Source organism: Neolamprologus multifasciatus, chromosome 14, assembly GCF_963576455.1.
Source record: "Neolamprologus multifasciatus chromosome 14, fNeoMul1.2, whole genome shotgun sequence".
Lineage (NCBI taxonomy): Eukaryota > Metazoa > Chordata > Actinopteri > Cichliformes > Cichlidae > Neolamprologus > Neolamprologus multifasciatus.
In genome coordinates, this window is record NC_140452.1 from 28,627,620 (window position 1) to 28,642,964 (window position 15,345).

The following is a 15,345-nucleotide window of genomic DNA, read 5'->3' on the forward strand; positions in this document are numbered from 1 at the left end:
TTACAGAAATTTTTATTATAAATACCTATAAAACAGGACGGTAATTAGGGATGGGTATCGAAAACCGGTTCTTGTTGAGAACCGGTTCCCACTGTTTCAATTCCTTGGAATTGTTTGCCAGTTTTGAAAACGATTCCCTTATCGATTCCAGTCGCCCCGAATGACGTCACCACGTTGCGGAGCGTCATTTACCTGGCAGGAAACACGGCGCCTAAGCGGCTCAAACGCTCAAAAGTTTGGTTATACTTTACGAGAACGGATGACAACGGGGCAACTTGTAATACTTGAAAAGTAGATATTTCATTTAAGGAAGGAAACACTACGAATATGCAAAAGCATTTGCTCACAAAACACGCGATGACCTTAAATGAATGTCGTGTTTTTAATTCAGCTCTGGACTCGTGAATCTCAACCCAGCAGCAGCAGTAACGTTTGCACATCCTCTTCCGTTAATGCGGCAGGTAAATAATCAACTAACAGTGCATATTATGTTAGAGCGATCTGCCTTATTACAAAACCTGCCATTACTGTGCGTTTAGGTGACCATGATGAGAGAGACAGAGTCTGGCTCAGATGCTGGCAGTTCTCGCTGCAGTCTACCGATTGCGTCTCCTTTCAGGCCAGGTTAGACGAATGTCACCGAGCAGTGACTCAGTTTGTGGTAAAAGGTTTGCACTCATTTGCCGCAGCAGATGATTTTCGGTAAGTGAATGTGTTTAATTGTAGGCAGGAACATTACTGGATATTCTTGTGTAATTGCTACAGAATAATTTATGTTATACTTTGTTATTGCTACAGAAGAATATTTATTTTATTATTTTACATTTACAATGTTTTTTCCCGGGGACCCTGTGACACCCCATTGAAGAGCCGTAGGCTGTGGATCTCTTAAGATCTCACTGCTGGGTTTGTAAGGCCGTGTTACTCCCAAATTTCTATCTTGTTCAAAGAGAAGATATAAAACAAAGATCTAAGCTAATCGACCTTAGTGTTTTCCTTTTTTTAAAAGAATCGATAAGAGAATCGATAAAGAATCGAATCGTTAAACAGAATCGAAAATGGAATCGGAATCGTGAAAATCTTATCAATACCCATCCCTAACGGTAATAATATTGAATAATATGTAATAAATATAGTTAAATATTCAAAACTCATGCCGTCCTTCACTTGTTGCAAAGCTGTCGAGTGGGCTGGATTATAGTCTCTGCTGGGCCGATTTTGGCCCTTGGGCCTTATGTTTGACACCGCTGTTTAACACTGTTATTAAGGATCTCCTTCCTTAAGCCTTGAGGCAACTGTTGTTGTAATTTGTTGCTGTATAAATACATTTGAACTGAATTCTTTGAATTGTTCCCTAGTTTTCAAACACACTTAAAAAAAAAACAAAAGACATTACAGTTTCTGACATACAGATAATAAGACATTGTGGGGAATGAAAAGCAGAATATTTGCTCATGCAGTGTGTGAGCAGGTGTTGTAGTTCTGAATGATTACTGAGATACTGATTAATCCCTTGTTAGAAATCATGGCCTGTAATGAAACACCCTTTTCTATGGATTTGTCATTTTGAGTTTGTGTGGGTGGAACTTTTTTTTTTCCAGGCTGTTACTGATTTTCTCTGCCATTATTTTTGCATTTGTTCCAACAACCAGGTGCTGTTGCAGTGTGAAATGTATCACCTTTCCTGAACTGAGATTTGTGTGTCAAATGTGCAGTTTTTCCTTTGTCGCTACTTTGAATTAGTTTCTAAGGTTACACAACATGTGGCAACAAACTTGTCTACAAGTCAAAATTCAGATGCAGCATGAAGTTTTTTCAAACCTCTCCCTTCACAAAATCTCAGCACAGTGACTGCTTTGGCACAGTTCTTGACTGAACTTTCACCAATACTGCTTTAATCTTAAGACAACATTCATAAAAGCAGTGGATTATGAATTCCTTTCCTCTCTGGAGACCTTGCTCCTTAGGCAGTTGTAGACTGATAATGTGTATGAGGCCTCCTCCAGACTGAGAATGAACTGACTGCTGGGATTTATCCCTGGAACAACAAAACAATTTTCACTCAAGGCTCTCTTTATTCACATGTTGATGTCCACGGTCGGCTAATATTTTCACAGTCTGTGTACATACTGGAGACCGCAGTGTTGAGAAATGCTGTTTTGACAACTGCTTTGTGGCCACAGGTTTTAGGTCATTCGGGCTATGAAGACTAATTAAAATAGAGAAGGAGGGCTCAAATTAAGCATGTCAGTGGCACAGATACTCTCACACATGCACACGCGCACACACACAGCGTCTATGATAACAGCCAAAAGCTGCACACACTACTGCGGCAAGCGTGTTTCTACAGATTTCTCTTTGTTTTTTCTTCTTTTTCACAAAGGCACACAAACACCATAAGCTGTGAGGTTTCTCGGCAATCTAAAGCACACAGACCACTCATTTCTGGCAGCTTCACTCATTCCTTCTGATTCACTTACGGCACACGATTGGTTCTAGCATGCGATAACGGGCTTCCTACCTCCGGGACAGTAACACCTGGGCCCAGCCAGGCTGCTGAAACAAGTGGCTCCATTCTTGCAGGGCTGGGAGACGCAGTGATCGACCAACAACTGGCAGCGCTCTCCTTCATAACCTGAGAGACACGAGGTTTATGATCACACTGCTTTTGCTGGAGTTAACATACTGTGTACTGTTATCATACAAGGATGTGATATATTAATATTTATACATCTGCAGAAGACTAAACTGATGGAATACATGGAAAAGCTAGAAATGATTTGCTTTCAATGTTGGATTGCTAATTAAGTACTGTGTTATTACATTTGTGTTATTACTCTTGACCTGTTAGCTGTTTTATTCCAATACATGAAATCTCCGTTTGCCTGCAAATTGCTCCCACACAATCAGTTCAACAGCCAAAAATGGCACACAGGTACACCTTACACCCCTGAGAGTCTTTATCTACATCAGATATCATGATTACTATGTTACCAGCCTGGCAACCACCTAACAACAGGTTGTAATGCCATCTATAACATTTAATATCCATAGTATGATTTTCACTTTAGGGCAATAACTAAATAATGAATATCCACGTAACTTGAGGGATGCATGATACAGTAAGATGTCATCATGTTGCCTAGCAACAACCTACCAGTTTGCTAAATTGACACATTTGTAGCCTTTCTGCACTTACAACACCTTATTTTAAAAAAGCATGATATTAATTTTACTGTAATGACACCTAATGTAAATGCGATTTAGGCATGTTATATTATGATGTCATCACGTTGTCTAGCAACCACATAACAATGCCTAACTACAGCATGATCGTAGTAATATTTAATATTATTAAAAGTCGCTGCTCAGAGTTGTACCTAATTTTGGTTTCTAATTAAAAAATAATGTCAGCAACACCACCTGAGCCACCGAGTAAAGACAGTGGTGTTTGCTGTCTGCTTCCGCTTTTTTAATTTTTTAGCATAACATGCTAATGAGAAGTGACTGGCAATCAGTAATCACCTGTGACATTTACCTTCCTACCACAGGGTCTCTGTTTCCAGTTCCCGTCTCAAAATAAATCTGACAAGATCAAAAGTTTAGGCTACTCTGTGCTGCTCGTTTTATTCAGACATTTTCTTAATGAAAGAGGCTCTCACCTCCCAGCCAAGACAACACAGTCAGGTTCCAAAATATGTGAATGGGGAATCTTCTTCAAATACAAAAGCATACTGGGACCACTACTTTTTACATTTCTACTTTTTATACATTACAAGAAAACATTGCATACATTTCCATTGCTATGCAGATGACACCCAGCTATATTTATCCATCAAGCCAGATGTCCTAAAGGTATAAAGGCCTGGATGAAATTTTCTGTTTCTAAATTCAAATAAAACTGAGGTTATTGCACTCGGCCCAAAAACTCTTAGAAACATGGTGTCTAGCTGATACTTACTTTGGATTGCATTAGCTTGGCCTCCAGTAACACTGTGAGGAATGTACTTCCTTTAATTAGCATTTTAAATAAATATGTTGGTGTGCTTTTTTTTTCCATCTCTAAAATTAGAAACATCCTGTCTGCTGAAAAGCTACTTCATGCATTTATCACTCATTGGCTGGACAACTGTAATTTATTACAGCCTTCAGTTAATGCAAAATGCTGCAGCGAGAGTCCTGACAGGGTCTAAAAAGAGAGAGTCTTGATTGACTCCCTGCAAAATCCAGAATTGAATTTAAAATCCTTCTCCTCACATACAAGATCTTGAATATTCTGGCCCTATTTTATCTTACAGATTTTCATAGTACCATATTGTCCAAATAAAGCACTGCACTCTCAGACTGCAGGCTTACTTGTGTAGAGTTTCTATAAGTAGAATGGGAGATGGGTATTTTGTAGCACCAGTTCCCAGTTTGGATTCGGGAGACAGACACCCTCTCTAAAATTATCCTTAAAACTTTGATAAAGCTTATAGTTAGTGCTGGATCAGGTGACCCTGAACCCTCTTGGTATGCTGCTATAGGCTCAGACTGATGCAGGACTTCATGTGATGCACTGAGCACTTCTTTCCATTTACCACCTTTATGTACCATTTGAACAGATCATTCATTTTACCTTCTCCCTCCCTTTTGTCCCATCTCTCTATTTTCTCCTTTTTCTCTTTTCGGTGAGTTCTTCCTTACCAACATCTTTACCAAGTGTTGCTCATTGTTTGAGCTTTCTTCAGAATACTGTATCTTGACACTACAATATAAAGCACCTTGAGACAAATGGTGTTGTAATTTGGCACTATATAAATAAACCTGAATTGAGATGTTCAAACAGTCTATCTCAAAAACAGCACTGAAATTAAAACCACACAATATGGCATAAAAACACTGATAGTGTGATAGGCCACACTCAAAAGAGTTAATGCTGTGAGTTTTAACCCAAAACACAATCTTTTCTTAACCTTACAAAGTCAGTTTTGGTGAAAAAAGTGAATGAAAACAAAACAACTCAGTGAGTGAAAATCACGAGCACAAGCATCCGCCTCCAAGCTGGTAAAAGTGTGATGTAATCCACTGCCACCACTCCTAACTCAGGCTTTTTCACTCTTCTTAAAAGGACTCTGTAACTAATAATACCACAGCAGGCACTACGGGAGCAGCAATATCTGACGCTCTGGAATGAGAACAAGTTCAACACACACACCTGGTTGACAGGTGCACGTGAAGTTGCGTCCTTCACCCCCCTGCCTGATGTCAGTGCAGGTGCCGTTGTTGCGACAAGGTCGGTGGTGGCAGGCATCATATTCCTCACAAAAAATCCCAGTGTAGCCGTCTTCGCACTCGCAGAAGAAGGTGCTCTGCAAAAAAGCAAATGCGCACAGATTTCCTGTGTCAAATCAGGGAGCCCTAACAGCGAAACGGCGGGAGGGAGAAAAACTTGTGAAACAGTAATAATGAGATCGCAGATTGGGAAATAATTCAGCGACACAACAATGCAATTATGAGCAGCGGTGACACAGTTTGGTTTTTTCAGCTAACAAGGGAAAACAGAAGAAACGGCACAAAACCAGACACGGTGAGATGACCTCTCCAACACCTCCCTCTCTACACTTTCATTCACACTTAAGAGGCACAACCAACCGCTACTTTTTGTGTCTTTTTTGGTTCGGTACATGAAAGTTGGGGCTCAGTGGATCCATTTTTAACTATGAGCAACGGATAATTAAAACAGGCCAGCATAAATTAAAAATAGCACCGCAGTGTTTGTTCTTCCAGCTATTAAATTTGTGATCAGTGATCAAAACAGAGCGCAATAATGCATCTCTGATGATGATGATAATGGGAATTCAGCTTTTTTGGAAGTTGCATGTTTTAGATGTTAGAAAGCAATAAAGAGATCGCTAAAACTAAAGCAATGAGCGTGCCCATTCAACGGTGCTACCTTTATTTATTTCACTAATTTATGCTAGTTTGTCCCATAAAACGTGAACCTACTGGAGGGCTGTGTATAAAAAAGGCTTTAATTTGTAAAACCCTTTGAATTAAAGCAAGGACTCTTCATTTTAGTCACATACTGACTGCTGAAAGTAGTTTCTTGTATCAGCGAGCACTGAAACGTGTTCTCGGGTGAAGAAAAGAAACGTTTCTATGTTTTCAGAGTTCTCACCTCAGAGGGTTGGGTGATGCATTTGCCTTTTCCGGAGCACTGAGGGTCACTGAAGCTGCTGCCGGGCTCCACACAGCTGCTGGCCTTCACCGTCAGGTTGAGACGGAGCGTGACCTCCGGGGCCGTGGGAGCGCCAACGCGAATCACACCTGCCACAAGAGAGTGTGTAATCTGCTCATGTATACAACAAGTACAGTAATATGTGATGGATAATTGGACTCGGTGGTGGAGTTTTTAACCATAAAGCAGTCTGAAGATGTACTTTCTTTTTCTATTTTCAGACACGGCTCTTCATTTATAAATATCGCAACACCTTTTGGAGAGTTTTTAAAAGGATTCCTGGTCCCCAGAGGATGAATTCTCGGCAAACCCTTCTCTTTTCTCGCCTAGCGCTCAGCTGTATTTTTAGCCTTTTAGCATGTTGAGTGAATCATCAAACATCGGCCTGCAGCAGCCACACACAGCTTTCATTTAACAATGCTTTAGGAAAAGTACACACCGCTGCCCCAAAACTGCATAAAACTTAAGTGGTAATAAAAGAATTGATGGATTCCGTTCATTACAGTGACCAAAATAGAGACTGTGCCTCTCTGTCTTTGTCTCTCCCCATCTCTGGATCTATAAATGTAGAACATCTCGTATTATAGGTTCAATCAAAGCTGACAGCTTCACGGGCACTCGGATAAAAATAGCTTCATAGTGGATATCACCTGCCATTCTTTTGGAGCAACACCGGTGACAACAGTGATGATGCAAGCTCCTCGGCCAATCGGACCCCTGATAAAACGACGCGTGTTCCTCCGTCATCCCCGACCGAATCATCGTCAGCACAATGACACTGAAAGTCGGACCTGCACAGTTATTGCGCTTTTAAACTGCGAGGAAAGCACATGGCCACAAACATCATGGCGTTTCCATCCCATGTGCAGATGGGTGCCTGTGTCTTTCCTCCTTTCCCCTGCATGTTGCAGGGAAACATGCAGCACGCTTAAAATCATGCATAGATGTGAGTTTGGTTTTGTTGCAAGCATTTTTATTCAATAAATGCGATACCGCCTGCGTCTTCATCCTTCTCCCACAAATTGTCCTTCATTCACGCCTCCTTCACGCCCCTTTATCCTTTCCTCTAATCCCTTTCTTTGTTGTCTCCTTTCCTCCCTTGCTCCCTCCTTATCTAACTCTTCTTTCTCCTTCTTCCATCCTTCCTCATCCTCTCTTCTCTCTGATTTAACTCCCCAGTGTCATTGCCGCCGCCACCGTGTCCTTCTCTTTCTCCCTCCCTCCGTCTCTCTTCGGTGAAGCTGCCACCGAGTTACCAGACGTGTCAAGGTCAGCAGCCGGGAAGAGTAGCGAAACAGCATCAGGTATGTAGAGCACACGCAGGGGTCAGCCAGCCCTTCAGTCAAAGGAGCGAGGCTCCAATTAACCCCTGGCGGCACCCGCTGGAGCTCACACCATCGTTTTTTGGCACCACTCTGTGAATACTCAAAAACTGCCCGTGTGAAGCTCGGTATTAAAACACAGATGGAATATCAGCATAAATGTCTGTTCGGTATGCAAATAAAACATTCTGACTCACATATGCAAATGTTATGTTATTTTCCCCCGATGACACTGAAGAATAAACGCCGCAATTACAACTTATTTAAATTCATTAATCCTCTGATGTTTTTGGCTCGGCTATAAATGATCTATTTGGAGCTTCTTGACAATGTTTCAAATTCAGCTTTTCTGTGGTTGTTGGATGAACTGCCATACACATTAAATAATAAAAAAAAAAACCACACGATTCTCTGTAAATATGTATCTAGTTTTAATAAAGTTATGGCTGGTTTGGAGTCATCGAGGGACTATTTATATTTCCCACAATTTTTTATAGATCATCCTCAAACTTCACAACAATACATCAAGCCTTGGGGGACACGAGTACCTAGGTGGGCTAAACATTTGACCTTGGCCTTCATTCTCAGGCAGCAAGGTCAAAGTTGACCTTGAAAACAAAATTCCAGAAACCATTTCAACTAATGTATCATATGACAGGGCACGGAGACCGCTGTACAACACACTCGAATCTTAAAATCTTTACAGCCTATAGAAGCTAAAGATTTCAACTAATTCTGCTGCAATCATATCGGCAAAGTTAATAAAATAGGCAGTTTTAGTATGTAGTGCTTCGAGGTTAAGGGTCAAGGGTCAGAGTCACACGAATTAGGAAAAAATCTTAGTTTCTATTGGATCATCTCCAAACTTTGAACCAATATATTTGTCACTAGGGGGGCATTGAGCTCTTTAACTTTATATTTTGACATTAATTAATTCGCTACACTAGATTTTTATATTACCAATGCTGACATCACAGATTTGATATAGGCCCAGTCCTTCAGGGGGAGTTGAGCTCTTGTTTGTTATGTTTTTTTATGGTTAATCCGCCAATAAGCACAAGCTCTTTAATCTATAATATCTATAATCATTGTGGTTAGAAATGTTCAAATTAAATTTTTTACCAAAAAAAGCAGAAAAATAGTACAAGTGCGTTATTATTTTTGATTAAGATGCCAAACTGCATCCGTTTACTTGCGTTACTGAACATTTATTTTTAGTGGTTGAGTGTTGCGTCTAATTCATTTGCAGTGTTTCTGCTCAAATTTGGATATGAAAACATGAATTCAGTTTAATATTTGCTTAAAAAATAACAACATAATTTTCAATTTTAAAAAAGTGTTTTCTTGATTTTATGGCAGCTGGTCGAATAAATTTGTTAAGCACTGTATGCCTATATTTTCTATACAATCTATGAGCCAAACATACTCAAACCGGATTTACCAGCTTTTTTAAAGAAATTATTCATGACAAAGTAAATCCTCTGTTCTTCTCAAGGCTGTTTAATTTTGATGCCTTTAAGTAAAGACAAATCCAGATTCTTGGCTTCTGTGTCCAGAAATACAGCTCAGGGCTGGTTGCCTCAAAGAGCTAAATGCTAACATGCTGATGTTTGGCACATGTCCACTATTGTAGTTTCCTGTGTTTGCATACTAATATTTCCCAAAAGGCATTATTAAAAAGTACCAGGACACCGGAGGCTTACTCAGGAAGTAGTTCTGTCCCAGGGGAAGCAAGTGGTCTGGCACCACCAGTCCATCCGGGGCCTGCAGGAACCACATGGTGGTGCCGTTCAAAATGGACGAACGGAGGAAACCCTCTTCGTTCACTCGCCACAGCACAGGAGCTCCACTGGCATTCACCACGACCCTGTTTGGAGCAGAGACAGGAAGCTCGTGACGAACGCTTACAGCCTTCAGTGTGTAAATCATAGGTCGCACAAGAAAATTCAAGACTCAGTGCTCAAACACAATCCACGTAGTGCACGCTTTTGCTACTGTATACCTAGTGAGGGCTTAATCCATCTTGCCAGCCATGAACCTTTTTAAAATGTCAGCATGTCAGCTTGAAATATTAGACACATGAATGAATCTTCTATGTGAAGCTGCCTGCTTCTGCTAATGGTTATTTTATTCAAAAGAAGAAGTTTGGTGAAATATCATCCCGTGTGCACACGTCATGGTCGACAGCAGCTCAACAGTCAGTCAGTTTTTGTACCGAAGGACATTTTGTGCGGCGTACCCGATGATTAAAGTACTGTCCTCCTGTTGGTGAGTCCAAGCTGGGATCATAGTCAGGTCTGTGAGTAATGACTGCCAGAGAGGTTGATGCTTCTTGTGGAAACACTGTGAATCTTGTGAATAGAGTTGTGAAATACAGCCAGTGTTGCTGGCATCCATCATTCACACTGAGCCATTAAATAGACCCCCGGGGACACGGAGGTCTCTGCAGACCACATAATTCAAACATGAGTCACATAAAAATACCAGTGACACCAAAATGATCTCTTTTGTCTCTTATTTAAACAAACCTATTATTGAGCAATTCCAAATTAATGTCTATGCAGAGGCCAAGATCAGCAACCCAAATGATATCGATGAGACAAAGTATTATTTACAGAGCTCAGTCCATCTCTCTCTGCTACCGAAGCCACAGCCAACCATGAGGGTAAATCCCGTATCTGGAGGCCTACTGTTCTGGGGATCGTGCTGCCAGCAGGATGATCTAATCCCTTTGGGCAGAGCGAGAAGAACAATGCGCGCCATGTTTCCTGCCAGAGACGCCGAGCTCCACCAGCTGCTTGCTGAAGAGACAGTAAAGAGCAGAGCCAAGCCGAGCTGAGCCGAGCCGAGCTGGATCACCACGCAGAGCAGAGTGAAATCTGTCACTGGGGGTTGTGAGAGGCAGCAGCTTCAATGAGCCTCCTTTTGTTTAAATGCAATTGAGAAGCCCTCTAACCCCACTCCCACACCTAATCCATCCAATATTAACAAAAACAAAAATCAATCTGATTATGCATCAGCTCCCGCCGTCACGTATCTGTTCTAATGAACACTTGTTACTTATAGGAGCAGTAATTATTATTATTACCTCTGTGTGCTTTTCATACACTCAGCCACAGATGAAACAGATTTACAGAGAAATTAGGATAAAAAATGACAGATACGGGATGTGCCTGGCTTGACAAATAAGCACACACGAGTGTTTGTAACAAGCTGTTTGATTCATTACTAAAACATAAAAAAATCAGAGTCAACTTTGCTGGCGTGAAAAAATATAAAATGGTAATAAATTATTCAGAATTAAAGACTGATATTTGTAGTGTTGTGTAAACGTACTGAGCCAGCCCGTCATGGGAAATAGGTGCAGGGACTTATTATAACATGTGTAAGTGTACTTGGCAATACAGTATATGAGGCATAAACAGAGTTTATACAATTCTAATCAGCTCAATATTTAATAAGCAGTCTGAACTCTCTTAGTCCAACTTCCTTATAATGTCTTGAAGTAGTCTTCAGGAATAGTTCTCCAGGCTTCCTGAAGGACATCCAAAGCTCTTCTTTGGATGTTTCTGCCTTTTGTTCTGTTCTCTGTCAAGATGACCCCACACTGCTTCACTGATGTTGAGGTCCGGGCTCTGGGGGGACCAATCCATGACATGCAGTGTTTCATTCAGTGTTTTTCTATCCAGGTGTGCTTTGGCAGCATGTCTGGGATCATTGTTATGAAGAAAAAGAGAAATTGCTGCAAGTGATGCTACTTTTCTGTGTTTATTCTGTATTTCCATCATTTTGACAAGATCCACAACACCACAGGCTGAAACGCAGCCCCAAACCATGACAGATGGTTGCAGACACTCACTGCTGTACCTGTCTCCTGATCTCCTCCATACATCCTTATGATTGCTCATTTGGATTCGTCGCTTCCATCAGACTTCTTGTCACTGATTTTCAGTCCAGTTCTTGTGTAATTTGGCATGCATCAGTCTTTTCTCCCTGTTTCCCTTCCTTAAGAATAACTTCTTGACAGCCAATATTCCACTGAGACCATTTCTGATGAGGCTTCAGTGAACAGTAGATGATCAACTGAAGGCTCAGATGCATCTCTCGGGTCTTGTTGGTCGCTTTTCTGGATTTTTTCCTGTCTTAAGGATATGACTTTCAGATTCTGTTCATCTGCTGTAGATACCTTTTCTTTTGTCTTCCACTCTCCAGTTTCCTCAGATTTCTTAAGGATAGACGCCATACTATGCCAGGTATCCAGCTAACAACTCTCACCTTACGGTGCAAATATTTTATCTTATGCCTGTCAAACTATGCTGTATTTGACATTTTTTGCTGTGTGTTTTGTGACAGGCTGCTAGTAACAAAGCACTTAAAGACACAATTAAAAACTGGTTCTTTGTAGACACAAGATATACCTCGAATTAGGTGCCTTTTGGGGCTTGAATGATTCATAAGTGAGTTTTAAGTGGCTTAACACTCCTCTGAAAACGCTCAGGTACATAAAGTGGACTGAAATCTAGTAAAAAAAGCAGCCAATTCTACACCAGCAATAAGAAAAATGCTGCCAAAGCATACAAAACAAAACGGAAATAGAAAAAACGAAAACAGAAATAGGTCAACAACAAAAAAAAAAGGGAAATGTTTCTGGGGAGACAATAACTCGACGGACCAGTTGCAGGAACCCAAAACATGGTAGGCGTGTTTTATCATGACTCATATAATACTGATGACAGATTTTTAGGCTAATAGTTAGGCTAATACACTTACATCTCATCTTTTCTTTCCTCACAAAAACGATAGATCCTCCACTTCTTTTAAGCGTCTCCCAGCAAAATTCTTAGCATATCTTGGTTCCTGCAACTGGTCCGTCGGGTTATTGTCTCCCCAGAAACACTTCCCTTGTGCTTTTGAAGATCTGTTTTTTCCTATTTCTGTTTTCTTTTTTCCTGTTTCCGTTGTGTTTTGTGTGCTTTCTTATTGCTGGTGTTTTCTTAAGTTGCTGTCTGTTTGGCCTCTCAGGGCCACCGTACAATGCCCAAAGAAAGACCTTCAGAAAACCTGGAAAACTACTTTTAAACATCACTAAAGACTAAGACTTTTACACAGCACTAAATTTATTATTCAAAAGAGGACAGAACTACTTAAGTGAGCCAATTTTGCTTTTAAAAAGAAATCTGCCGGGCACACTTTGTGGTCCATAAGGATATATTGTAGGTTTGAGCTGAGGAGCGAGGGCAGGTTGGATGAATCAATATGATGGCTGTCCCACAGCGCTGCGGCAAAGAGGGGGGCTGAGCCTGGAGGTGAAGCTACGAGCAGTGACTGCAGTAATAAGATGGTGGACGGGCTGCTTGTAGCTGAAATGACTTTTCCTTCGCTTCAGCCTGAGGCGCAACATGAGGAGCCGAGATATCCGGGGATCTTCAAATGAAAATGTGCCGGGTGATATCTGACAGCTAGTCCTGCATTTGAATGCTCTACACTCATGCGTGTTGGGAGTGTGTAAGGCTTTGTTCGACTTCATGTTGGCATTTGTCTCATTTTTCGTGGCCAGTGAATAATTGTGACCTAGAGTGATTATTATTAATTCAAAGCTCTTGCATTAAAAGAGTTCATAGTCTTGCGAGTGATACTCAGGTTCAGCATACGCACGTCTGTTTAGAGACATGACAGCTACTCTCTCCGGCCTCTCTGGGATCTGAAGCTTCATCATCATACTATCAGCATCTCTAAATCGATGCCACTTTTGGATTGCTGCTTCATTCCTAAGTGCGTTGCGTCAGGTTTGTAAGAGTGCCCTTCACTGCCTGCATCTGGGCGTGCGTTCAGATGTCATGTGCAATTATACAGTATGAAAACAAAGCAGCAGCAGTTGATTAACTCGCAGCTCTCGGTCTGCGGTCGTGATGAGGGGCCCGAGTCGTGCCTGCAATATGTAAGGAGGTTCTACATGAAGGACGCCCAGCATTCACCTTGACCATTCCTTCAGCATAATTCACTGACCCTTATTTACTGAGCAAGAGGAAGAAAGTTTGCGAGTTTGTGAGCTTTCAGTCACGTAACGCCAAAGTCTTACGTGCAAGAGCCGAGTCACGAGGGGATTCAAGTGGGAGGCAATTAGCTTAAAAATCTTTGAGCTGTGTTCTGTTTCCAAGGAAAGTTTCTGCATGCAAGTATGCACATGAAAGGCTGCACAAAGCAGAATCTATTTTAATGTATCTTGATGATAATTATGCACCTGATATACTGGACAGCGTGCTTTGTTGTTCCTCTTGCTGATTAGGAGCCAAAGAGCTGAGCTAATTTTGCTGAGATGGTTTTTTAAGCTCGATTCTGGTGTTTGTGTGCTCTCATAACACAGAGGTGAAAAGCAATCGCTGGCCACATGTAGGTGAAAGTTTTCCCCACAACACCCTCTCCTGAGGGCATTTCCACATCACTGAGCTAATGCCACAAGTTCATGTCATGTTGTTCACGCGGTAATTACAAAAAGCTGCGATGGGAAATTTTCCTGGTTGTAAATGAAAGAGTTGTAAGTATCAGAAAAATAAATAAAAATTGCTGCTGCTACAACTAGACTGCTAAGCAAGCACTCTGAATTATGAGGGCAGGAAAATAGCTGATTTAGGATACACATGGTGTGAATACAGCTCAAACCCCTTTATCAGGAGGTTTGTTTGTTTTTTCCATTATAGCACCACTACAAAAATACTTTGATCACCTGTCCAGGGTCTACACGGCCTGTGATAGCTGGGATATACTGAAGCCCTCCCCCACGATGGACGGATCGAAGACTAATAATTCCAAAGCACTGCACACAAACAGGTGTTTCCATCAGAGCATGTCTGAGACATTTGTCAATATTATTGGCTGACAGTGGCCTATCACAGATAGAGCACTGATATGAAACAGACTTTTTTCACAGCATAAAAAGCAAAAGACTATCCTTAGGGAACTCTGAAATTATGTCATCACATGGTTTGTCGAGCAGAGCATCTCCAGCTCCAGTGTTCGCAACACTCTCGTACTCTCATGTGTGTATCACATGCAGTGTAGTGCATGCCACAGCTGAGCAGACAGAAGCAGTGTCTTCACGATTAGTTGAAAACTCGGCGCTATTTCGTCTGTGTAGGTTCTCAGTTGTCCACGTTATGGGAGTCTAAGGAGCTTGGAAAGAAAGCACTGGACTTCTTTAAGTTTCAGGAAGATGTTTCTCATCTTATCCGAGAAGTTTCGTCACCTCTAAAACTGAAAGATGGAGAGTCCCAGGTATTTAAACCCTAGTGGTAATCCCTTAACAGGGTTTTGAACCACTTATACCCACTCATCACATGAACCAAGGTATGAAAAAAAGGCAGAAGGTTCAATAAACACTCCATTTTCAAAAAAATCGGAATTTTCTGGCAATTATTTTACAGCTCAGACTTTAAAGGGCTTTGAGGGCTAACCTCAAAGCCCTTTAAAATCTGGTTTACCGAAATGGCAGAGTGAAAAGAAACCGTAGTCCCTGTGCTAATATTAGTCTGGAGTAATTTAGCAGCAACGACACATGATTAAAACACAATGCTGGTGTCAAACTGTCTTTTTGCTATCTATTTTATTTCAGTTGGATGAATGTGTGCGTTTATTGAATTTATAGAAGTTCTCATGTACACAAACATGTTCCGGGTTCATATTCCCAAGCAGATTTATTTGGTCTCTGAATATCTATTGGGAAAATTTAATTAAGCTGTCATTCTGTCTGCTGAGCAAACGGCATCTCTTGAGTAGTTTAAAGAAACCAGACAGATACAGCGGAAA

General features: G+C 41.2%; 1 protein-coding gene across 6 annotated transcripts in view; it reads right to left on the reverse strand.

Annotated features, from left to right (window-relative positions):
• The window catches only part of dner (delta/notch-like EGF repeat containing), a 79,811-nt gene that overhangs the window by 22,453 nt on the left and 42,013 nt on the right, over positions 1 to 15,345 (reverse strand). For all 6 annotated transcript variants that reach the window (XR_014868793.1, XR_014868792.1, XR_014868791.1 and 3 more), the window contains exons 4-7: positions 9,246 to 9,409; positions 6,161 to 6,309; positions 5,198 to 5,351; positions 2,522 to 2,635 (exon numbers count right to left, since the gene is read on the reverse strand). Coding sequence is in view for 3 of the 6 variants with exons in the window: in XM_085131250.1 (XP_084987376.1) it covers positions 2,522 to 2,635; positions 5,198 to 5,351; positions 6,161 to 6,309; positions 9,246 to 9,409 (581 nt within the window). In the remaining 3 variants the exon portion in view is untranslated. The remainder of the gene's footprint in view (positions 1 to 2,521; positions 2,636 to 5,197; positions 5,352 to 6,160; positions 6,310 to 9,245; positions 9,410 to 15,345) is intronic.